Source organism: Trachypithecus francoisi, unplaced genomic scaffold (genome assembly GCF_009764315.1).
Source record: "Trachypithecus francoisi isolate TF-2019V2 unplaced genomic scaffold, Tfra_2.0 Lachesis_group14, whole genome shotgun sequence".
NCBI lineage: Eukaryota > Metazoa > Chordata > Mammalia > Primates > Cercopithecidae > Trachypithecus > Trachypithecus francoisi.
Window position 1 is genome coordinate 41,198,053 of NW_022681459.1, and position 23,530 is coordinate 41,221,582.

Below are 23,530 nucleotides of genomic sequence, written 5' to 3' on the forward strand. Positions count from 1 at the left end.
CATCCCTCCAGCCACCCACCTACAAACCTACTACTCATCCATTCATTTCATCTGTAAACCCATCCAATCATCCATCTAGCTGTCCACCCTTCTATCACTTCACCCACTCACCTATCCATTCACCCATCTGTCCTCTTACCCCTTATTCCCCCATGTGTCCATCCACTGGTCCATCCTCCACCATCCCCCCACCATCCATCCATCCATTTATCCGTTCATCCCCCACCATCCCCCATCTATCCATCTGTTTATCTCTCTGTCCATCCCCTACCATCCTCCTACCCACCCATCCATCTATATGTTCATACTCCACCATCCCCCAATTCATCCATCCATCCATTCATCTATATGTCCATCTCCCACCATCCCCCCACCCACCCATCCATTCATTCATCTATATGTTCATCCTTCACCATCCCCCCAACCCATTCATTCATTCATCTGTCCCTCCCCCATTCATCCATTCATCTCTGTCCATCCCCCACCATCCCCCCACCCATCCATCCATCTGTCCATCCCTCTGTCCATCTTCCACCACTGCCTCAGCCACCCTCCATTCATTCATCCATCCCCCATCCATCCCTGTATCCATCTGTCTGTCCATCCTCCCCCATCTCTCCTTTGCTTGCCCTCCCTCTAGTCTCCCATGGGTTGTGTGCCTGGGGTACCCTCTTCTGCCATGCTTCTCTCCTTGGGCCACCTGCTTGCCCAGCAGTTCGTCCTGTGAGAGCACCTGGAGGCTCTCTTCCTGGTCCTGGACCCCATTGGGTCCAGGCCAGTGTCCATTGTTGCTGGGGCTGGGTCATCACTTTTGTTTTGCAATTTGTTTTTCAGAGTTTCAATTTAGCCCCAACTTTTCCAACCCCTCTTCAGTTCCTGATGTTTTCTGGCTGGAACATGGTGTTGTCCACATGGTCCTGAAGTCCGGTCACTCGTGGACTGTGCAGTGTCATTTCTGTGTTGCTGCTAAGTAAACTCCTGGGGCCAACATGTTTGGCAAGAAGTGGCCTCCTCAGAGTTGGGCATGAAGCTGGCTGCTGTGTTTTGGGTGGGGGGTCGTGAGGGGTCCACCCGACAAGGCAATGCTGGGCCCTTCCTAGGTTAGGGGAGGCCAAGGTGGCATTGGCTGGAGAGGACAGCCAGGGTCCCTGCAGCGTCCCCCTTCCCAGCCTGCCCCCAAGGCTCTCAAAAGCAAATCCGGTGCCCACTCTGCCCAGCATCCATTCAGGCCCCATCGATCTTAAGAATCCATGTACATTTTGCTTTCCTTGACGTGATATATTACTTGAATATAAAAACAGCATTTTGAGTTATCATCTGAAAAGCAGCCCTCTGGTTCTGGGCCAGGATCCCTTGTATCCACATGGGCTCCTGTCATAGGCCAGAGGCTACTATGTCAGAGGAGTGGACCTGGGCCTTCCGTGCTCTGCCTGGAGCGTGTCCCGGGTTGCTCTTGAGACACCTGAGGTGCCAAGGCCATGACCTGCGGGCCCAGGGCACTTCCCCCCAGGGCAAATGCAGGGCACACCTTGTAGCTGGGACAGATGGCACAGGCCCAGCACCGAGGTCTCTGCTGTCCTGAGCGTGGCTGCCGGACTCTCCCCCCAAACACTGGCCAGTGTTTCTGGATGTCTCCAGGGAGACACATGGTCATTTTGCACCAATCGAGCCAAGTTGGGCAATGAGAAGGTCAGTGTGGGGTTTGGTCACCTTCCCACTGTGGCCTTGGAGTTCTGAGCCCTCAGCCAGAGCCAGTGGGCCCTTTTAGGGTCGGCATCTTTAGACCCCAGAGCCAGGGTGTGCTGGAGAGGCTTAGGTCAGGGAAGCTGTCCTCAGGGTCTGCGACCCAAGCCTGGTCCTGCTAGATAGGGGATGGGGTGTGTGGTGTAGGTGAGGGTCCACGTCTCTGCACAGGGAGGGAAGTAAGCCAGCCCAGGTCCACGAGGCCAATGGCTACCCTGTGGTCCTGATTGTTGCCATCCAGGGCTGCATCCCATTCCCTTCTGCCCCTTGATTCCGAGGTTCGGCTTAGATGATGGGCTGGTGCTGCAGCCAGGACTGGGCTGGGGGCTCCAGTGACATGGCCCCTGCCATCTGCCCTGGCCCTCCCAGGGGGAATACCCTACCATTCCCACCTCAGGCCCAGAACTGGATTCAGTCCATTCATACACAAGGCTCCCCTGTGTTGGTGGGTCTGGGGCCTGTGTGTGGGTAGACAGCATCAGGTGTGTAGAGAAGAGCTGTGTGACCATGCTCTGGGTGTGCAGTGCTGTTTTTCCCTTTGCTGGAGCACCCAGTCTGCACCTCAGTCTCGGGTGGTGGCCCCCAGCTCTGCCTGCATTCTTCCATTCTGTGGCTGGCTGAAAACAGCTCCTCCACTCATACTGGCTTCCCCGAAAGGTCGTGTTGACAGTTTCATTTGTGGGACAGGTGCTGCGGAAATGGAGAGCAGCTTTTGGGGCCTGCACTGGTCTCTCGCCCTTGCTGGGCCTGTTGTCCCAGCTGTCGGTGGTGCTGGGCTCCACAGTGTCTCTTCACCTATGAGGTGCACCCATGTCCTCGCACCATGTTGCTGGCCCAGCCAGCACTGGCACAACTGAGCCCAGCACTGCTTTTTATCTTGGGGGCTCTGTCCTTGCAGCTGGCTCCATCCAGACCAGTGAGCAGCAGTGCTGATCCTCTGGGGATGTCACCTGCAATGTGTGTCCTCCCCATGGAGGGCCCTATATTGGTGCAAGGGCAAGGGATCCAGCAGTCAGCCTCAGCAGGCTGGCGGGACCGGCCAGGAGGATGCCTGAGCAGCCCTGGGCACTGGGCCATGCTCACTGTGCTCCAGGCAGTGTGGCCTCGTGGCTATGCCCTGCCCACTGCGGTGAGCCTGGATCTGAGCTCCATATACTTGTCCTGCTTCTTTTTACCCATGAAAAACAAACATGCTGGGCAGCCAGGGAGCAGGCCGGGAGGGAAAGTGCTGGTTTGTCACTGCAGCTGCCAAGCCCTCACGGCCCCCGCCTGCTCCCCTGGGGCCCTGGGGTCCTGAAGGGCAACACTGGGCTGGGCCTGGCACACCCAATCCCACCCTGTGCCTGGCCTCCGATGCCTGGCCCCTGCCCTTTTCTGGATAAGGCATCACCACACCAGCCACTTCCAGGCTTAGGATCTCTAACTTCATGCACCCCCAGCCAGAACCTCAACCAGGCTTGTCCTCAGTTTTTACTCTGTCACGTGTAGCAGGCACCACCCTTGTTCCTGGCCAATGTGGATGTGAGTGGAGGCTGGACTGCTGGTCTGCAGACCAGTGTTGCCGGGAGCTCTCAGGCTATGGTCACCTGCACCTGCCTCAGGGTCTTGGGCACCCATCAGTGAAGCAGCTTCTCACTCCCTGCTTGCTGGCCACACTGGCCATGCCACACCTGCTGTGTGGCTACAAATGGTCCCCCACCCTTCCTGGGCCCTGGCATCTGCCTCTGTGAGATGGGAGTGGGGTGGCCCTGTGAAATGGAGGGTGAGCTGGCATGTGCTATGGGCAGCAGAGGACCTGGGAGGTAGGAAGCTCTCATCATACCAGCTCTCCCTGCCCTTCCCAGCGGCTTCCAAGCCGCCCATGGCCCATGTTTCTGCTAGGCCTTAGCAGGAAGTGGAGGAGCCAGGTCAGAGTCCCGTGACCCATGGGGAGTGAGCCGGCTGCTTCCAGACAGCCTCGGATTAATGACTTTTAATTTAGAATTTAATCAATGTGCTTCCCTCTAGAGGGCTGGATGCTCTGGTCTGGGAGTGAGTTGTATGGTCTGTGAGTGGGGTGGGCAGGGGCCCATGATGGCCTTGCCAAGCTGGTGCCCCACCCCACTGAGCTTGCTCTGCTTTGCCTGCAGCTGGCGGGCGCCCTGGTCATGGAGGACTGCAATGTGCACTCGGCCGCCAGCATCCTGGCCTCAGTGAAGGAGCAGGAGGCCCGCTTCGAGAGGCTGACACGGGCACTGGAGCAGGAGCGGCGCCATGTTGCCCTGCAGCTGGAGCGTGCCCAGCAGCCTGGCATGGTCAGTGGTGGCATGGGCGGTGGGCAGCCCCTGCCAATGGCCTGGCAACAGCTGGTCCTCCAGGTAACAGCCTAGTGACTTGGGAAGGGTGAAAATTGCCAAGTGGGAAAACAATCAGTGGGTCCTGGTGGACCACAAGCCAGCATGCAGTTGCTTATTGCAAGATTTGATGGGGCTCCTGGGGAGGAAAGGAAAATGGGATCCCAGGTTGGGCTGGACCCACTTGGGTATGCTAGGTACCATGTGAAGAGTGGGCAGGACACAGCCCAACACTCAGAACAGCACCCTCCCCTGAGCCCTCAGGGCCCAGGCAGCTGGATGGGGTCCATTCTGGGCAGCTCTTTGGTCTGCCTAAAGACACTTTAGGGGTTTGCCTGCCCCATGCCTAACCCTGCTACGGTGTTCATTGCATGCACTGGTGGGTCAGCCCCAGGAGGAGGCTGGAGCAAGGCCCAGAGCTCTGCCTGCAGCTTAGAGGCTGACCTGGGAGCCTCATTTTCTCTGTTGGTCATTATCCTCAGAATGGGCTCAGGCCCCTACTCAGCCTCAGGAGGTATAGAGCCCTCTGTGTTCCTTGGCCAGGCCCTAAGAACTCTAAAGTTGGGTATGCAGTGAGCAATTAGACCACTGGGACACCCCACTCCCAGCACCCCAGTGCTCTAACCTGTAGATGAAACAGCAAGGGCCCCTGACTTGGGGTTGGGAGGCTGAAACAAGTACATGCAGGGAGACCTGGGTTGTGATGATCATGGTTCCTGTTACTGACTGAGGCCTAGCGCAGTGAGGAGTCAGGGTGGAGCTGTCCCAGCAGCCGCTGATAAGGGGGGCCCTCCTTACCACCCAGCTTAGAGGCTGGGGCGTTGCCTCCTGCTGTGGCCTTTGGGTTCTTCACAGAGTGACCTTAAGAGGGCTCACCCAGCAGAATCTTGTCTCCCTGGCTCAGCTCCCTGCCCCTCTAAACCCAGTAACCAGACTTCCCCCCCAGCACATTCCCAGCACCTGCACCCGCACCTACCCTTCTTTGGTCCTGCTGGGCTCTGACTCTAGGAACCTGCACCTGGCACACACATGCCAGGAGTTTGGGGCAGCCTGGCCCTTCTCATCTAGAGAGAAAGGGAGCAAATGCTGGTCTCTGCTAAGGCGGCCCCATGGGCTCTCCTCACCTGACTGGGGCCTGTGGGGCTCAGAACCAGCAGCCTGTGTCAGGCCGAGGGACCTGGGGTTGGTGACTACTCCCTGAGTCTTGGTGTCCTGTTGGCCAGCAGGCAAGTCATGCTTCCTATGTCTGCTCACGAGATCCTCATAAAAGGCCCAGCCCAGCACCAGTGCATGGTCAGTGCCAAATTAATGTCCCCAGAGGGCCTGAGACTCACTGGGGGGCCCTTTTTCGTGGCCCCTGGTGCTCAGAGGCCTCTGGTGGGTCTCAGTGCTAGGGCCACCCTCACAGCCTCAGACTTGAGATACTCCAAAATGTGAGGCCTGTACCCTCAAACTTGAGCGGGGGAAGCAGAATGCTGGGCCCAGCTGGGCCACATGGGGACAGTGGAAGCCAGTGACCCCAAGGCCGCCTCTTAGGCGCCAGTGTGCTCAGTCCAACCCTCCCAGACCGGAACAGTCCTCAGATAGGCAGTGTGGGAGGACCCGAGGCACCCCAGAGGGTTGATGCCCTGGTGGGAAGATGTTCCCACAGCCTGGAGCTACCCTGACCTCCTCAAGCAAAAAACTTCAAGACCTCGGGCTACTGCCCCTCCACTTACCACCCCTGCCCCTGAACTCCCCACCCCGGCCCCACTCCACCCCTGCCCTTGATTTTCTCAGGCTGGGATTGAAGAGAGCATGTGTTGCCAGGGCTGCAGCTCAACTGGCTGGGCTGATGAGGATACTAGGAGAGGCAGGGCCACACTGGGCTGGCCAGGCTTCCCAGATTGGTCTCAGTAGGAAGTGCCTAGCAATCTACCTGCTGAGCCACAAGGTGAGAGCCTGGGCAATGGCAGGCAAGGCAGGTAGCTGGGGGCTGAGGCCGGGGAACCAGGTCAGGGGGAGTGCTGCTGCACTCTCGGGGCTGCTCCAGGATCCTGGCTACCTGCTCTTCATCTTCCAGCAGGAAGGGGCCCCTCCTCTAGACAGCCAGCTGAAGCAGGACTGACGCCCACCCGGTGGGGAGGGGTGCCATCAGGGAACTTGCCTTGGGCTGGTCTGAGGTGGGTAGGTGGCTGGGGCACTAGCAACTGGTGCAGTTGAGAAGATGGAGCCAGCTTAAAGATAAGATGCGGTTGCGTTTCTGGCGCAGTGTCTGGTCCTCTGTGCTCTGCTCCAGGGGTTCCAGGCAGGTCTGCCCTAGATGCAAGATACAGGAGTTTGGCCAGTATTAGGGTAGCTCACCCCTCTGCAGGTGGGGGAACTGAGACTCAGAGGGGCACGCGGTGGGCACCTAGAAACTTGAGCATGATAGCTGAGTGGCCTCTGTATATGGTATTCAGGGCAGCAGGGAGTGGTCCCTGCAGAGGCTGTTTTCTGAGGGGTCTGCGGAGAAGCCAGTGGGAGGCCTGGGCCTGAGCCCTTTCTCTTTCCAGACCCACTGAGCCTCCCTGGGTTGGTCCCAGCTCATTTCATTTCAGAACCTATTTCCCTGTTCGTGATGCTGGAGCCATTGGCTTGGCCTTTGTGGGGTTTGACATAAGAAGGTGGCTCCAGCCCAGCCCTTCCCATCCCGTTTTTCACCAAGCAGAACCAGACTCCCTGGGGTGTGGCCCACATTGAGGCTGGCCTGGGGGAGCGGTGGGGGTGCACTCCGGGCTTCTGTGCCTCAATGGGGAGAACCCAAGATACAAAGTGGGGGTCCCCTGCTGGGCCCTTTTCCAGGTCCCCATTGAACTCTGTGGGGACAGTTCCTTGCAGGTCCATTCGGAGTGGCGGCTAGGCAGGAGGGTGAGGGGGGGATCTGGGAGACTGGAGGGATCTCGCAGACCGTGACTGCTGTCTCACCGGCCCCCATTTCACGGCAGGTGAAACTGAGTCGCAGCCAGGTTTGTGCCAGTGAGGGAGGCCTTGCGCTCTGTCCATCGCAGCACAGGCACCTGCCCTATCGAAACTATTTCCCCCTTAGCAGGCGGAGTGAAGTGTAGTCATAAACCGAGGCCTGGGAAGGGCTTGGCCAAAGTCTTTCGGCGGGAAAATGACACCCCTGCCGCGGGGAGGGGAGAGAGCAGAAGCCCAGGCCAGCAGTGGGTTGGGGGCGGTGGGTGGACAGGATACGACCCCGGGGGCTGCAGGGCCCCACCCCCTGTCTCTGGGGGGTGGGACCTCACGCCGCCCACCCGCCACGCCCGCCCCGGCCCCCGCCACGCCCCACCTGGGCGCGGCCCCGCCCGATTGGCTGCTCGCCGTGACCGCCGCCAGATCCGCCCCCGCGGGGAGCGAGTCCGCCGAGCCTGAGCCCGAGCGGCCGAGGCGCCGGAGCCGAGCCTGGTCCAGCCACAGCCACCCCCGCCGCTGGCCAGCGCCCCCGAGCCCCGGCCCGATGCCGGCCGAACTCAGACAGGTTGGAGGGAAGTTGGCTTGGGGGGACCCTGGCCCAGGGGTCGGAGGCGGAGGGCGGGGCGCCGGCCTGCCTGGGAGGACCAGCTTTTGTTCCGCGGAGCCGCTGGCCCGAGGCGGCTATTGTCTTGCGCCCCTGGCTGGGCTGCGTCAGGCTAGGGCCAGGGCCGGGCTGGTGGCGGTGTGAGCGCGGTGCCCCCGGGTGTGCAGGAGGGGCCGTGGGGACTGTGGAGCCCATCCCCGGGTCCTCGGGGGCCAGGACCCCTGGCAGTTTGACCCTTCTCTTGGAACCGGCCGGGACCGGGTGGGCGCTTCCTGGCCAGCGCCCAGGACAGGTGCCTGAGGACATGGGTGGAGAGCCAGGGCCTTCCTGAGCAGCTCCTGTCTGTGCAGGAAGGAGGCTGGAGTCTGAAGAGGGAAGCCCGGCTAGGCCTTCTGCTCCCTGAGAGGCTTCCTCCTCTTCCCTCCACACCCCCTGCGCCGGCTCTGACTCCTAGGACCTGCAAAGGAGCTTCCGGAGCTTTAATGGAAGTCTTCTCTGCCTCTGAGGCGCACGTGATGGGAGGGGTAGAGACAGGCCCTGCCCACTAATGGATGCTGGAGGGGATCTCTAAGGAAAACGGGGTCCTCCCCCTCTCAGCATTGAGGCGGGGGGGGGGGGGGGGGCGGAGGCATAGGCAGTCTGCTCTCTGCTTGGAGCAGTGCTGGATTCAGTAATAGGCAGGGAAACTGACTGAGCAGAGGAGAGACCAGCCAAGACCCTCTGTGGTGGGAGACAGGTCTCCCACACACCTGCCCACCCGGGCAGCCAGGTCCCTGCCTGTTGTACGACCCTGGTGTGGCCCCCAGGGTCTGGCCCTCAGAGATGGAGGGACCAGTTTTTGGGAAATCCATGGTCACAGTGTGTCCGATGACCCTGAGCTGAGTTTGGGGAAGCTGAGGTGGATGACAGTCAGCCCTGCTCTCCCACCCCAAGCTTGCTCCCCCAGCTTGGCCTTTTGTCTTCTCTGCCTGGGGCCACGCCCTGGCAGGTGCACTGCTGTGTGAAGGAGTGAGCTCCAGGTCCTGGAGGCTGGTCAGAAGCTGTAGCACTAAGGGAAAGGGCATTTTGTGGTGGCCAAGGGCTTGCTGCCTGGTGGAAGATGCCAGCCTGGCTTGTCCTGGACTCCACCTGGGAGGGCCATGCTGGGGATGGAGGAGATTCATTCATTCATCCATCTGATGGCAGCCACCTCCTGCCCTCTGGGAGCCTGGCCTGCAGGTGTGGGATCCAGGTGTGCAATCTCACTTTAACTCATTCCCTGTGTGTGCTAGCCGGGCCTTGGTCAGGGGAGGAGCCTGCCCCTGCAGTCTGTTCTTCAGGACACAGACCGTGGTTATACATCTGTGAAGTCCAGCTGTTCGGGTAGATAAATGCTATGGGACCAGGGCCCAGCCACCTGTCTACCAGCAGTCCCTCTCTGTGTTGGTCCAGTCTTGCTTTTCTGCTCCCTGTGTTCCTTGCATTTTGCCACAAAGGTGGGACTGGTGCTACCCGGCATGTCCCATGACCCCAGCCTCCTCTGTCATTCCCACCTCCTTGTGAAGAAGCTGAGCCCCAGGTGCGTGATGGGGCCCAGAGCCCCTATGCTGGGCTCAGCCCTGTGTTCCTGGGACCCTCTTGTGAGCAGGGGTAGGTGGTCTACCTCCCTGGCCACTCTGGCCCTTCCCACAAGCGCAAGGGAGCTCATGGGAATTCTCAGGCCTGGGCAGCAGCCTGTTTCCAGGCCAGTCCTGGGGGCCCCGGACCTGGTACACCAGAGTTTGAAGAGCCAAGGGAGGGATGAGTGCTGGGAGCCTGGGCAGGATGCAAGAGGAGCAAGGATGGAGCCCTGGCTGGGGAGGGGGTGATGAGAGACGACTGACAGGATGCAGCATGTGGGGTTGGACTGGAGATAGGGTGTTCAGGGTAGACCCCATGTCTAGAGTGCAGAGGGGAACAGCCCAGAGTCGGGTCTGAGGCAGAGGCTGTGTGGGGCTGCAGGGCCAGGGTCCCTGAGAGTGGGCCAGTCTGGGCAGGTGCATATCAGACATGGACACTGGGGCCAGACAGGGATCCAGGGACTGCAAGGTGGGCTGTTGAGAGTCAGCCCACCATTCCACAGCCCCACCCTAAAGATGTTGCAGAGACCTGAGCCACCAGATGGCTAGGGCCTGCCACTACTCTACACCTCAGTTTCTCTCTCTGCCAGTCAGCTCTGAGACTCCCAGAGTGGATGTTGGGGAGGTGATTGGCAGAGTTGGTGGCCCCTGTCCCTGTGTGTTGAGAGTCTGTGAGGCCCTGCCTGGATAAGGGTCTTGACACATGATGGAGGATGGGAGGATGTGTGCTCAGGAGTGTGCCTCAGGGAACAGTGGGTGCCGTGCCCTTGGGGTGCTGTTAGAGCACACAGGTTGATGTGCTTGGCCTGTGCCAGGCTGGGTACTCGCACAGGTACGTGTACATGCCTGTGTCCCTGTCTGAGGGGTCATGTATATGCATGTGTGTGTGCCTGGGCATGTGTAGCGGGGGCCGGGCTTTCCTGTGATCACTGGCTGACTCATGCTCCTGCCACCCGGGTGAAGTCATCGCTCATTTTTAGCTCCCTGAGGTCATTTGCCAGCAGGGACTCTTGGGGCCTCGGGATCCTACTGCCGAGCTGCTAGGCCGGGACTGATGGGTGATGCCGCAGGGTTGCCAGGTCTTGCTGGGGGGGACCTGGCTCTCCTGGGCCACCCCAGCTCTGCTTGTCAGATCTGCACCACAGCCTTGGTGGGAGGGATAAGCTGGGCCACAGAGTGGCATCTGGGTCCTGAGATGTCCTCCCCTTTTTGTCTCCCCCTTACCCCCACTGTCTAGCTAGGGAGGGGGCTCTTCTCTGAGTCTTTAATAGATGTAAATATATGCATATATGAGGGGCCACATCCCACTGGCAGAGTGTCCTGGGTAACATCCCCTCAGTCTTGCTGCATACCCTCCTCACCCCGTTGCCGGAACTGTAGCCCCTCAGTGCCTGGGCCCCTGCTTGAACTCTGATGAGCTCCCCAGGGCCCAGCAGAGAGAGCTCAGGGCCTGATACACATTTGCCAGATACAGATGGGGTAGCCCAGCCCCAGCAATGATGGGCCACACAAGCCTTCTCCTGCTTCAGAGCAGTCCCAGCTCCCCAGTGCCTTTGGAGAAGAGCCCAGCCTGCCCTGCATGGCAGCATACCAGTTGTCCCCACTCTAGGCCTCAGTCTATTTATTTTTCCCAGGGAACAGGTCCCCTTTTCCTAGCCAGGCATTCCACGTACATCGCAAGTCTGAGGGCGAGATGAGGCCCAAAGGCTTCCTTGCCAGATTGTCTTCTCTGGGGGTGCTTGAAATCCCACTTGCACTGTGAAGTTCTAGGTAAATCCTCTCCCCCTGCCAGGCCTCAGTTTCCCCATCTATAAAGTTACCTGTCATCCTCCAAGACCCTGCCCCTGGGAGAGGGGGAGGTACCTTCTGTGGCCACCTCTTTCCTCTGTCAGTGAGCCTGGACACCTGTCCTAACATGTTGGTGCAGGCCCCTTCCTGGACACCTGCACTGCATGCATTTGGGGGTCAAGTATTCCACCAGGATAGGACCCTGACCTGGGGAGGCTTCCCAGCCCACAGGCGTTGGTAGGCAGGTCCTGAGGGCAGTGCTGAGTATCTAGCCTGGCTCACCTCCCAGGCCCAAGAATGGGCAGAGTCTCCCTCTGGAGCTTGGCAGAGCTTGGTGTCTGTGCAGGCCCCAGGGGGCCCAGGCAAGGGACCCATTGTGCAGGGACCAGGGGCCTGGGCCACAGAGCAGGGCCTGTCCTCCTGCTGACCCTGCCCTGGCTGCCTGGGAATGTGCTCCCCCTCACCCACCCACCAGGGCTTGGGTTTCAGCTCCTGCCCGTCTTGGGTAGATGCCAATCCCCGGATGTTGGTGCCATGTGGCCCTGGGGCCAGGCACCTGTGCAGTCAGAGGCCCAGAGCAGCCTGTGGATCTCAGGTCCTCAAGCCACTCAGTGCAGCAAGGGTTGGGCCTGGCTCTGATGTGGGCCAGCCTAGCCTCTTTGAGCCTCAGTTTCCCCACTGGTAAGTCCAGTCAGTAGGCATGTGGATAGAAAAGTCTCAGTCTAGAGCTGTCTTGCCTAGAATTCCAGTGTTGTCACCCCATGCAGAATGGTGCCAAGAGCACCCATAGGCTCAAACCCACTGTTTCTGGTCTCTGATATGATGCCCAGAGTCTCAGTCACTGGGGGCGCCATCCACTGGCCTGAGGTAGGGCCAGGCTGTGCCTACACAACACTGAAGAATGTCTGGACTGGAAAGAGTAAGGATATATTGGTGCTGCAGGTGCATGGAGTGTTCTGGGAACTGTTTATTTCTGTCCCTTGAGGGCGTCTGGCTGGCGTTGGTGGCGGGAACCTTAGTGTGGCCACAGGAGTCAGTAGGCAGTGCTGAAACAGCCCCCACAAGGCTTCTATACTCAAGGTTTCTGGGGTAGGTGAGGGGGGAGGCCCCAGGACACCATGATGTCCCAGCTAGGGGTGGTGGGTGACATCAGGAAGGCATCCCGCAGGTCTCACTGGTGCCTCCTGGGGCCTGGAGGAGCCTGTGGCAGCCAGGCCATGCAGCTTGGGGAGGGCCCTCTAGACTTCACCCCCAGAGTCTGTGGCCTTATCTGCCAACTCAGCTTGAGGAGGCCTGGGATGGGGGTCCAGCCCCAGGGTCCCCCCAGGATGGGGTGCCAGGGAAGGGTTAGCACCTTGATGTTCAGAGGGCAAGAACTTATTGCTGTCCTTACCAGCTTGGGCCAAGACAGGCCCTGGGGTGGGTGGGTTCAGGACCAGGAGGAAGGCACCCTGGTGTGCTGGCCAGCAAGAGCTGAGGCAGAGCTGCTATGCGTGGGGACCTGTACTCTGATTGAGCAGCAGGCCTGCCCACCAGTGCCCCTCCTTGCCCCAGGAGCAGAGCCCAGGCAGCCAGGCCTCACTGGCCACGATGCCGGAGGCGCCTGATGTGCTGGAGGAGACCGTGACGGTGGAGGAGGACCCCGGCACACCCACTTCCCATGTGTCTATTGTCACATCCGAAGATGGCACGACCCGGCGCACCGAGACCAAGGTATGGACAGGCCCAGGCAGTGGGTAGATGAGCAGGGCCAGGCTGCTGCAGCTGTCTCACCTGCAGAGTGGACATGGAAACTTGCCACCTGGGGCCTCTCATTGCTCGAGTGGGAAATTAAGGCCAGTCAGGCCCCAACAAAGCAGTTTCTAGGCCTCTCGGGCTACCCCATCTACCTGCCTATCATCTACCAGGTCACCAAGACTGTCAAGACGGTGACCACTCGGACAGTACGCCAGGTGCCCCTGGGCCCGGACGGACTCCCCCTGCTGGATGGCGGCCCCCCACTAGGCCCTTTTGCCGATGGTGCCCTGGACCGGCATTTCCTGCTGCGTGGTGGTGGCCCAGCGGCCACACTCTCTCGAGCCTACCTCAGCAGCGGGGCTGGCTTTCCCGAAGGCCCCGAGCCCCGGGACAGTTCCAGCTATGGCAGCCTGTCCCGAGGGCTGGGTGTGCGGCCCCCACGTGCTGGCCCCCTTGGCCCAGGCCCTGGTGATGGCTGCTTCACACTGCCTGGCCTCCGGGAGGCCTTCTCAGTGGGTCCTGAGCCTGGGCCACCAGGTGGCCGCTCTCTGCCCGAACGCTTCCAGGCAGAGCCGTATGGCTTGGAGGATGACACGCGCAGCCTGGCCGCTGATGACGAGGGTGGCCCTGAGCTGGAGCCTGACTATGGCACGGCCACGAGGAGGAGGCCTGAGTGTGGGCGGGGCCTTCACACCAGGTGAGCTGCACCCCGTCCCCTGTGGCTACCTCCTCTGGGAAGTCCACCCTCCACCCAACTACAGAGTACCCCACTTGTCAAGCGGCTGCAGTTGAATTAGTCATGCACGTTAGTTTGAATTGGCCTTGGCTCTTGTCAGGGAGAGAAGAAAGGTGGACCCTGGGGTGGTAGGAGTTCGACTGGGCACCATCCTGCAGGCCCAGGGCCTAGGAAAAGCTGGGAAGAGTGCCGACCACCGGCCTTGCTCCATCCACACTCTGGGTAACCAGAACCCAGAGCCCTGGCCCTTGTCACAGCCCCTGATTCTGTCCCCATTGCCCTCAGTTTCTGCATCTCTGGAGTGGGGACGTGACCATAGCCCGGGTCTGGATTCTGTTGTGTGACCCTGGCCAAGTCACCTGACCACTCCTAGCCTCGGGGCAGTGGGTTTGATGACAGCAACCCACAGGGCTACTGAGAGTTAAGGAGATCTTGTGCCCCAAAGGGCTGGTGGCCTGAACACCCCTCGGGTGGTCCTACTGGGATGGCTTCATGCAGAGAGAGCCATCTACCCACTCTCCACCCTGGCACAGCCAGAGATGGGCCTCATGGAAGATAGGGTGGTTTCGTGGAAGGGAGGTAGGTGGGTCTCTCCAGCAGCCCTAGCAGATACCGCACAGAAACATGTTTTGCTTGGGATCGAGGAACACTGCCCGGTGACAGCAGTGAGTGAGCTTGCTGTCCTGGGAGGGTTGCCTGGGTCCTGATAGCCTCTGGCTGGGGCTTGGCATTTGACTGTGAATTGGTTCTCACTGGGCTGGTGCATGACTCTCTATGTCCCCACCATGCTTCGGGCGGAGATGCAGGTGCTCTCAGCCCAGCCCTGCTGGGTGAGTTTGCAGTCCTGAAGAAGGTGTCATGGGGCAGCTCAGAGGCGGGGCTGGCGGCTGCTGTGACGATGTCCACGCGCCCCACTTGCCTGTGCAGGGCCTACGAGGACGCAGCAGATGATGGCGGCGAGCTGACGGACCAACGGCCTGCGTTCCCAGCGGTGACGGCGCCCCTGGCCCAGCCTGAACGGGGCAGCCTGGGCAGCCTGGACCGGCTGGTGCGGCGCTCGCCCTCAGTGGATAGCGCCCGTAAGGAGCCGCGCTGGCGGGACCCTGAGCTGCCTGAGGTGCTGGCCATGCTGCGGCACCCCGTGGACCCTGTGAAGGCCAATGCGGCCGCCTACCTGCAGCATCTGTGCTTTGAGAACGAGGGTGTCAAGCGGCGTGTACGGCAGTTGCGGGGGCTGCCGCTGCTTGTGGCACTGCTGGACCACCCGCGGGCTGAGGTGCGGCGCCGGGCCTGTGGGGCACTGCGCAACCTCTCCTATGGCCGTGACACTGACAACAAGGCCGCCATCCGGGACTGTGGTGGTGTGCCTGCCCTGGTACGCCTGCTGCGGGCCGCCCGGGACAACGAGGTCCGCGAGCTTGTCACTGGTGAGTGGGAACTGGCCATGCCCAAATCCCCTGGGAAGAGAAGAGTGCAAGGCTCAGCCCGGGAGGAACGAGGCCCCTCGGCCTGCGACCGCCTGGGAAAGCGCCCGGTAGGCAGGAGTGCAGCTGCTGAGACGCTTGTCCCAGGAGCCAGGCATCGGGCCCAGACTCTGTGACAGGTTCCTCAGTCTCTACCATAGGCGGGAGGCTGACAGTGAGCCCCTCAGGCATGTCCCCTCACCTCCTGCCCCAACAGAAACTCCCCTGGGACGCGCCTCCTTGGTTCCCACCCCAACAGTGCAGTGGTGGGGCTTGTGCCTTATGGGACCTGAGAGACAGGTCGGGTCACCTGACCGTGTCTCTGTGAGGCCCTGTGGCCTCAGGATTGTTAGTGCCACCTGCCGTGTGACAGAGAATGGGTGGGACGGGACAGTACTGCCACACCCGTCTCTGCACCTCCTCCCCTTTGGGGTTCCTTCCTAGCTGGAAACCAGTACTGGTGTCCCCCAGAACCACTCGCGGCTTTTGTTACTTCCTACTGTTCTGTGTGAGCTGGGACATGAGGAGAGTGGGACAGGTCCTGAGTGTGGCCACCTGGGGAGGTAGGCAGGCGGTGCATATGGTCAGCACGGGTTGGCCAATCGCACCCCACAGGCACACTGTGGAACCTGTCGTCATATGAGCCCCTGAAGATGGTCATCATTGACCATGGCCTGCAGACGCTGACCCATGAGGTGATCGTGCCCCACTCAGGATGGGAGCGTGAGCCCAACGAGGACTCCAAGCCACGGGATGCTGAGTGGACAACTGTCTTCAAGAACACGTCAGGCTGCCTGAGGTGTGGACCAGGCCTGGTGCTAAAGCCACATGCACACCAGGCCCCGTCCTCGTGGTCCCAGATAGTGTGGAAGATGGCGGCAAGCTTAGGAGCACCAGAGCTTGGGAGCTTCAGAGCTGTGGCACGAGTCCTGTGGATGAGAAGTGGGGCCGGATGGGGCTGTACTCACCCCCAAGTGGTGTCCCAGTCTTCCCAGGGGCACCCTCTGGAGGGGTCTCTGTGGTACCATAGCCCTGCCTAGCTCTCACCTACCTTCCCATCACTTGACATCCAGCGGGGAGCTGGGACCTCCCTGTTCATCTGCCTGGGAGGCCCATCCCAGCCACCTGTGACCTCTGCCCTTCCCCTCCTACCCCTGGGAGGCCCTGCTGACGCCACAGAGTCCTGGGTCCCCAGAGTCTTGCTTGTCCATCAGGGTGTTCCCCCGCAGCCCTGGAGGCTCTTGACCTTGGGGTAAGGTGGGGCCCAGAGCTGCCATTGGGGTGGCGAGGGACCCAGAATTGCCTATGCACAGGTTCAGGTCTCTCTGAGTCTACCTGTCCCTTTCTAGGTCAGCTGGGAGGCAGGAAAGCCCTGTCTTCCCCTGCCCAGCTATCCCCAGCCAAGATAGCTGTCTGCCAGGGCTCCCCTCCTGAGGCCGGGGACAGTTCGCTTCTCCCACTTCACTGAGCTCCAGGCTGTGGGGTCCTTTCCCAGTAGTGCTAGGAGGGCAGCAGCAAGGGCCTGTTTTGCAGATGAAGACAAGCCCATGAGGCCAGAGTGGGGCTGGGAAGTTTGTGGTCACCTGGCCTGCTCTTGGCCACACAGGAATGTGAGCTCTGATGGTGCTGAGGCCCGGCGGCGACTCCGGGAGTGTGAAGGGCTGGTGGACGCGCTCCTGCATGCCCTGCAGTCGGCAGTGGGCCGGAAGGACACGGACAACAAGGTGGGCAGGGATGGTCACAGCCTCATACCAAGGGCTGGAGAGACGATCATGCAGGTCCCAGGAGGCTGGAACTGTGGGAACAGCACAGGGGAATGGGCTTATTGTTCTGGGGCGGCGTTCTGGGCATGGCCTGCCTCACAGTGACCACACTGAAGTAGGCACTGTCCTGCAGGCAGAAGGTGCTCATGAGGCAGGGGCTTCTTCCCATGGACCCTCCCTGGTGGTTACTGCCCTTTTGCCCCCCCGACTGAGGCTTCCCTGTCCCTTTGCTCCTGGTGCCTTCATGCACACCACCTGTGGCCAGTCTTTCCTGAGGGCTGGCCCTGTGCCTAGGGTGTCCTGCCCCAGCCACTCACCTCTCCCTGCAGTCGGTGGAGAACTGCGTGTGCATCATGCGGAACCTGTCCTACCACGTGCACAAGGAGGTGCCCGGGGCCGATAGGTACCAGGAGGCCGAGCCTGGGCCCCTGGGCAGTGCTGTAGTCTCCCAGCGCCGGAGGCGGGATGATGCCAGCTGCTTTGGTGGCAAGAAGGCCAAAGGTGGGTGGGGCGGACTGGGGTACCATCTCAACTCCTGCCCCAGCTGAAGGCTCTCTGTACACCCACAACAGCCCATCATGGAGGCCAGAGGACATCTGCTCAGCCCCCAACAGGCAGGCAGGGAAGCTGGGAGCCAAGGAGGCTGGACTGCCCTGGGTCACATGGTTGACGGGGCCCAGGGTTGGGGGCCCAGGTCCAACCTTCCCCATCTACACTGTGGGACCCCCAGGGAGTACACAAGGGAAGCCTGGTGGTCCCACTGATGCCCAGACCAAGTCTCTACTCCAGGGAGAGTTCCACTCACCCATGAGTTGAGAAAGAGCCATGGCTGTTGCTGCCTGCTGACTGTTTACAGAATAGCAGTAGACTGCCACCAACCTGTGGGGCAGTCCCCCATCTGCCTGGGCAAGATGCCCTGCACACCTTCTCTACCGTACTAGCAGGGTGTAGGTTCCCGGGACCTCCCCAGCAGCTGTGGGGAACCTGTACGCCACCTGCCCCTGCCCCACTGACCCCAGTCCTCCTCCTTCTTGTCCCACTGGTGGGTGCTCAGCACCCAGAAGTGACGGGATGAGGTTCCACATGCTACCTGCTTGATCCAGGGTGTGCAGTGGGAACCTGAGGCCTCTGGGAGGGCATGGGGGGGTGATGAGTGCTGCCTGCTCAGGCTCCTCTCCTCTCTCCTCTGCTTCCTCCGGCCGCCCAGAGGAATGGTTCCACCAAGGTGAGTCCCTTTTTATCCTGCTCTCTAGGCCTGGCATGTGCAGTGGGCACCTGGGAAGAGGCAAGCACATTCCAGCCCCAGGGCCCTGCCCCACCCTTGGCTTCATCACTCGGGCTGCCATCTTTATGACAGTGGCAGGTGGAAAGGCCAAGGGGCTCATTTTATAACCTCAGACTTGCCTACCTGGGCAGAGCCAGGCAGAGCCAAGAGTGGGCAGAGCCCAGGGATACTTGTCTCTAAGGGCACCAGGGAGCAGTCTGTTTCTCTGATAGAATGGGGCAGAATGTGGCTCAGAGGGATACAAGGGTCCCATGAGGGTGAGCAGGGCAGGGACCCCAGGTCATCTGGCTCCGCTCTGCTGCCTTCTGAGGGGGTAGAAGTGTCATCTGAGATGGGAGTGTGGCTGAGAGACAGTGGGCTCACTGTCACAAAGGTGTGCAAGCCAGGGCTGCACAAATGTTAGGTGGGCTGCTGTGGGGTTTCTCCTGGCTAGTAGATCCTGGGACAATGTCCTGACCCCAGAGTAGGGGAGTTTCCCCCTAGTTCTGCCTTACTGTGTGACCCAAGCAAGTCTTGTCCCGGTCAGCCTTCAGTTTCTCGGCTTGTATCCACCTGCCATCCAGCCAGGGCTCCTGGCTTCCTCGGTCTACATACCTGGTAGTTTCGAGGAAGCCACCGGGAGGGTCTGTGGTACAGCTCCCAGCACCTGGTGGGAGATGAGTCCTAAGGGCAGGGCTGGGATGTCCCCAGGCCCCACTGCCACCAACTCCTACCCCTAAACTGCCCAAACTCTGACAATGGTGCTCCACTCCCACAGGTGCCCAGGCCTGGACATGGGGGTGCCTTTTGGGCCCTGGATAGGAGAGAACTGTGCCCAACCCTTCTGACACACCCATGCCTCATATGGAGTCTGCCTCACCTCCCACACCACCTTTCCCTTCCAGGAAAGAAGGATGGTGAGATGGACCGGAACTTTGACACGCTAGACCTGCCCAAGCGAACCGAGGCTGCTAAAGGTGAGTGGGCTGAGACGAAGCCAGCTTCGCTGGGGGATGTCTGGGCTCAGGATTGCCCTGGTAGTAAAGCTTTGGGCCATCAAGCAGGCCTGGAGAGCCTTAAGGAACAGATGGGGAAACAGGCCCATAGGTGCAGGATTTCCTGGAGGATTATTCAGCACGGGGACACCTGTTGAGGGTTTAGAATGGGAGGCAGTGCCATGGGTCATGTCAGGCAAGGTTGGGGGAAACAGGCACAGAGAGGCCAGGGGCTTGCTCAGCCTCATGGTGTGTAAGAGGTGGGAAGGTTTGGAGGGACACCCCCAGTGGAGGTAGGGCCTCCTGTGTTAGCCAAGCTGAGTTCACCTCGGGGAGCTAGGCGGGCATGCTCACATCCAGGTTCAGAGGCTGGGCCAGACGAACACCTGCAGGGGCAGGGCAGTGCCTGTTGGGTTGTGTGCTGGGATCTGGCCTGAGAGAGAGGTCTGCCCTGGTGGGGCCTAACCAGTTGGAAGAGCCTGCATGTCACCAGAGTAGAGGGCCCCAGCTGCAGGAGGGCTATGGGGAAGCATTACAGTTAAAGCAGGGCTGGTGCAGATACCCCAGCAGGGAATGTTCTTGGAGTATGTGGGAGCAGAAAGCCCAGCAGGGCAGGAGTAGAGGGAACATGGGGCATGGGGACTGGGGAGGGGGTGATGAAATGTTGCTGGGTGAGTACAGGGGAGATTGAGGTAGTATCCCAAGCCAGCCTGAAGCCCCTGTTTGGGGACAGGCAAGCTTGGAAGGCTGTCTTGACCCCCCATTTCTGGAGCACTGGGCAGAGCAGCAGGATGGCGTCTCAGTTGCCGGGGAACCTGGAGTGGTTGCCAGGGAGAGTGCCTCCTGTTGCTAGGGCAGCTGCCTGGTTGCACTGCATCAATTGACTTACGGGGGGGGGGGGGGGGGGGGGCCTCTCTTGTCTGTGGGGGAGGGTGGGCCCTGTTGCTAGGGGGCGTGGCTCTGCACAGCTTCAGTTACTGGTGAAAGCAGGTCCTCTTGCTAGGGGTGTGGCCAGTGCTGGTCTTGTTGCCAGGGAAGGTGGGCCCTATTGCTAGGGGCGTGGCCAGGATACATAGCTTCAGGGACATACCGGGAAATGCGGTCTTGTTGCTAGGAGAGCGTTCCTGGTTGACGCCTCCCTCCCCACCCCAGGCCTCCTGGATGCTGCTGCTGCCAGGCAGGTCCAACTGATTGAGCCTCAGTTTGCTCCTCTGTGAAATGGGAACGCTTTTCCCCTTGGGTGACTATGTTGATAGTAAACATTACGTGACTCATCCACACCCGTCCCAGGCCCCAGCTCACCCGCCCTCCGGGAGCTCTAAAGCGGGAAGCGGGAGGGGTATGACGGATGAGAGCAGATTCTGGGTGACCGTGGGTGGCGGTTGCCCTGCACCCAGGCTTTGAGCTGCTGTACCAACCCGAGGTGGTACGTCTCTACCTCTCCCTCCTCACGGAGAGCCGGAACTTCAACACCCTGGAGGCTGCCGCCGGCGCTCTGCAGAACCTCAGTGCCGGCAACTGGATGGTGAGGGGCCAGGTGTGGCAGGGTGGGCAAGTCCTGAGAGAGGGAATCCCAGGTACCTCACTGGTGCAGCTCCTGCCTCGGCTGGCGGGGAAAGGAGGGCCCACTTCACCACCCCAAGATCCAAGAAGTGCATGGGCTACGGGCACTGCGTGCACCCTGGACGGTGGGAAAGCCTCGGTGGAGGTGCCGTTGAGCTTTTGGGGTAGGGCTTTGTCGGGCACGGGAGCAGGAAGGTCCAGCTGGAGGGAGCGGTCAGGATCTGGAGGTGAGAGAGTGCCTGGGGTGTATGGCTGAGGAACCCTCTCCCCGCCTCCTCAGTGGGCCACGTACATCCGCGCCACAGTGCGCAAAGAGCGTGGGCTGCCGGTGCTTGTGGAACTGCTGCAGTCTGAGACAGATAAGGTGGTGCGCGCCGTCGCCATCGCCTTGCGCAACCTCTCGCTGGACCGGCGCAACAAAGACCTTATCGGTGAGGACGCCTGCAAAGCCACGCCTGGACACCGAACTATGCCTGCAGCTCTAGGATCTCATCGGAGGGGGTTGGAGGATGAGTGGTTTGGGAGTCCAGGCTCCGCCCCTGTCGTTTCGGCGCTGTCCCACCGTAGGCAGCTCCAGTCCTCCTGGCCCTGTCTCTGAAGCTCAGCGCCCTCCTCACATGGTTCCTTGTGGTGGTCTCCAGGGGCTTTCCTGACAGCGCCCCTAGCCCTCGCGGGATCCCTGCTCCTTTCTGGAGGGGTGGGGCAGAGGCGTGTCCTGACACCTAACCCGGCCCCTCAGGTAGCTACGCCATGGCCGAGCTTGTGCGGAATGTGCGCAATGCACAGGCTCCGCCAAGACCTGGGGCCCGCCTGGAGGAAGACACCGTGGTGGCGGTGCTCAACACCATCCACGAAATCGTGTCCGACAGCCTGGATAACGCGCGCTCGCTCCTGCAGGCACGCGGGGTGCCAGCGTTGGTGGCTCTTGTCGCCTCTAGGTGTGGAGGGGAGGGGTGGGTGGCTTGGGGAGCAGGGGATGTGGGGGAGGGGCCACCACTGACCCCGCCCCTGGCCCCACAGCCAATCTGTACGCGAGGCGAAGGCGGCGTCGCACGTATTGCAGACAGTGTGGAGCTACAAAGAGCTGCGTGGTAGCCTGCAGAAAGATGGCTGGACCAAGGCGCGCTTCCAGGTGCGGCTTCCCTGGCCTTCCCTGCCTTCCTTGGTCACTTCGCCTCATTCCCAGTTCATGTGCTTCACCTAGCCTGTGTCTGTGTTTTATGTCTCAGTCAGCTGCGGCTACTGCCAAGGGGCCTAAGGGAGCACCGAGTCCTGGGGGCTTCGATGATAGCACGCTGCCGCTGGTGGACAAGAGTCTTGGTGAGTGGTGAAGGTTAGGGGGCCTAGAGGGTGGGGACCCCAGCTGTCCCAACTGCCCGACCCTTGGGTGAGGGTGAAGGAGGAGCCACACCTCCCACGGAGACGGCTTCCATAGGCCACTTTCCCTGCCCTCTGCCTCTTGGCTACTCCCCACGGCATCCGCGCTGCTGTCAAGCTCAGGGTGGGGCTGCCAACTGGCAGAGGTTGGGCACCTTAGTGACAGAGAGCCTCTAGGGCTACCTGGGGCTTCTGTGCCCCGATCCCCCCTGGCCGCTATGTGCAGCCCGCCTCCTCCTCTTGCTTTGCAGAGGGCGAGAAAACTGGCATCCGGGATGTGATCCCCATGGACGGGCTTGGTCCTGGTGAGTGCAGATGCAGTGTGGTTTGTTTTCTGTGCCAGGAGGGGACCAGGGCCTGAGGTAGGCCTGCTGGTTTTATGGGGTGTAGTTGGTGCTGGGTGGAGAAGAGAGATTTGGTTAAGGGGTGCTCAGAGAGTGAGGTACAGGGCAGCTGGAGAGGGGTTAGTGCCCAGCCAGGAGCTCTGGCCCACAAGTGGAGGGGAGTCTGGATAGTTGGAGCTACCATGGGGCAGGCAAGGGTTGTACCAGCGCGAGGCAAGGTGTTGGTGAAAGCTGGCAGCAGCCCGGATCTCCAGGACAGGGTGGGTGGGGGCCATCTCCCAAAGCCCCTGTCCCACGAGTCCCCTGTGTCTGGGCTGAGAGGAAGATCTGCTCCTACAGGGTCCCCCTCAGAGCACCTCTCATGCTCCACTTTATTCCATCTACAGATGGATACTCCACAGTGGACCGGAGGGAGCGAAGGCCGCGGGGCATTGGCTCTGCTGGAGAGGTCTCTGAGAAGGAACCATTGAAAGTAAGTGGTCCTGTGACTGTGGGCAGGTACCCCGTGGGGCTCTGTGTCTGGGGGTTGCTGGAGAACAGCCTAGGCCATGCTGGGTCTGGTCTGGGCCCGGGGGTGTAGCTGGGTTGTGGGGCCAAGCCCAGGAAGCAGCCCTTTCGTGCCAGTCAGTCTGTGGGTACTGATGAGTTTGCAGCTCCCACCCCCTGGGGACAGCACTGCCCGGCCACACCCTGCATGGGCCGGAGCCTTTGAGCTAGTGTGTGTGCACCCTTCTGTGCATGTGTGTGCGAGGGCCCGCCAGGATCCACTGGCGAGGGCAGGACCTGCCGCCTGCTGTGTGCCAATCCCCCAGCTTCCTGTGCAGGCCTCTGTGTGTGCACGTGCCCCCCCCCCCCCCCCGGCCCATGTGAGCCACACCTGTCTGGCTCCCTGTGCCCTTGGTGCTCCCTGTGCTGTCCTGGCAGGCCCACCCTTACATCGCCAGTCTCGGCCCTGTCCCCCCAGGAGCTCTGACTAACCTGCTCTGTTGTGCCTCTAATGCCCACCCGTGCGCTGCAGCTCGATCCCAGCAGGAAGGCCCCTCCCCCAGGGCCCAGCAGGCCCGTGGTCAGGCTGGTGGACGCCGTGGGGGACGCTAAGCCTCAGCCCGTTGACTCCTGGGTCTAGCTTGCATGCCTGGTACGTTCTCTCATCTGGTTGTTTGTCCAAATGTTTCTGCCCTCTGGGCTAGGGCTTCTTGTTGGTCTCTGCTGCCTGCATGCTCTGCTTTTCCTGCACGTTCCCCGCAGGACTTTGGCTTCCAGTCCAGCAGCCCAGTGGCCCATT

The 23,530-nt window shown here is 60.9% G+C and overlaps 1 protein-coding gene across 12 annotated transcripts in view; it reads left to right on the plus strand.

The window, feature by feature from the left end:
* ARVCF (ARVCF delta catenin family member) overlaps positions 1-23,530 on the plus strand; it is a 56,141-nt gene that overhangs the window by 31,472 nt on the left and 1,139 nt on the right. The window contains exons 3-19 of one of the 12 annotated variants that reach the window (XM_033232916.1): positions 3,873-4,100; positions 12,558-12,716; positions 12,911-13,437; positions 14,404-14,903; positions 15,555-15,738; positions 16,546-16,663; positions 17,032-17,203; positions 17,910-17,927; positions 18,872-18,943; positions 20,359-20,486; positions 20,805-20,955; positions 21,264-21,462; positions 21,545-21,656; positions 21,754-21,844; positions 22,153-22,206; positions 22,632-22,717; positions 23,264-23,383. In XM_033232916.1, the coding sequence (XP_033088807.1) occupies positions 3,891-4,100; positions 12,558-12,716; positions 12,911-13,437; positions 14,404-14,903; positions 15,555-15,738; positions 16,546-16,663; positions 17,032-17,203; positions 17,910-17,927; positions 18,872-18,943; positions 20,359-20,486; positions 20,805-20,955; positions 21,264-21,462; positions 21,545-21,656; positions 21,754-21,844; positions 22,153-22,206; positions 22,632-22,717; positions 23,264-23,371 (2,889 nt within the window). In that variant the 5' untranslated portion in view covers positions 3,873-3,890 and the 3' untranslated portion in view covers positions 23,372-23,383. Of the gene's footprint in view, positions 1-3,869; positions 4,101-5,193; positions 6,010-7,143; positions 7,579-7,621; positions 10,986-12,557; positions 12,717-12,910; positions 13,438-14,282; positions 14,904-15,554; positions 15,739-16,545; positions 16,664-17,031; positions 17,204-17,909; positions 17,928-18,871; positions 18,944-20,358; positions 20,487-20,804; positions 20,956-21,263; positions 21,463-21,544; positions 21,657-21,753; positions 21,845-22,152; positions 22,207-22,631; positions 22,718-23,263; positions 23,384-23,530 lie in introns of those variants that run through there. The other 11 variants (XM_033232920.1, XM_033232913.1, XM_033232911.1 and 8 more) reach the window with 11 other exon arrangements.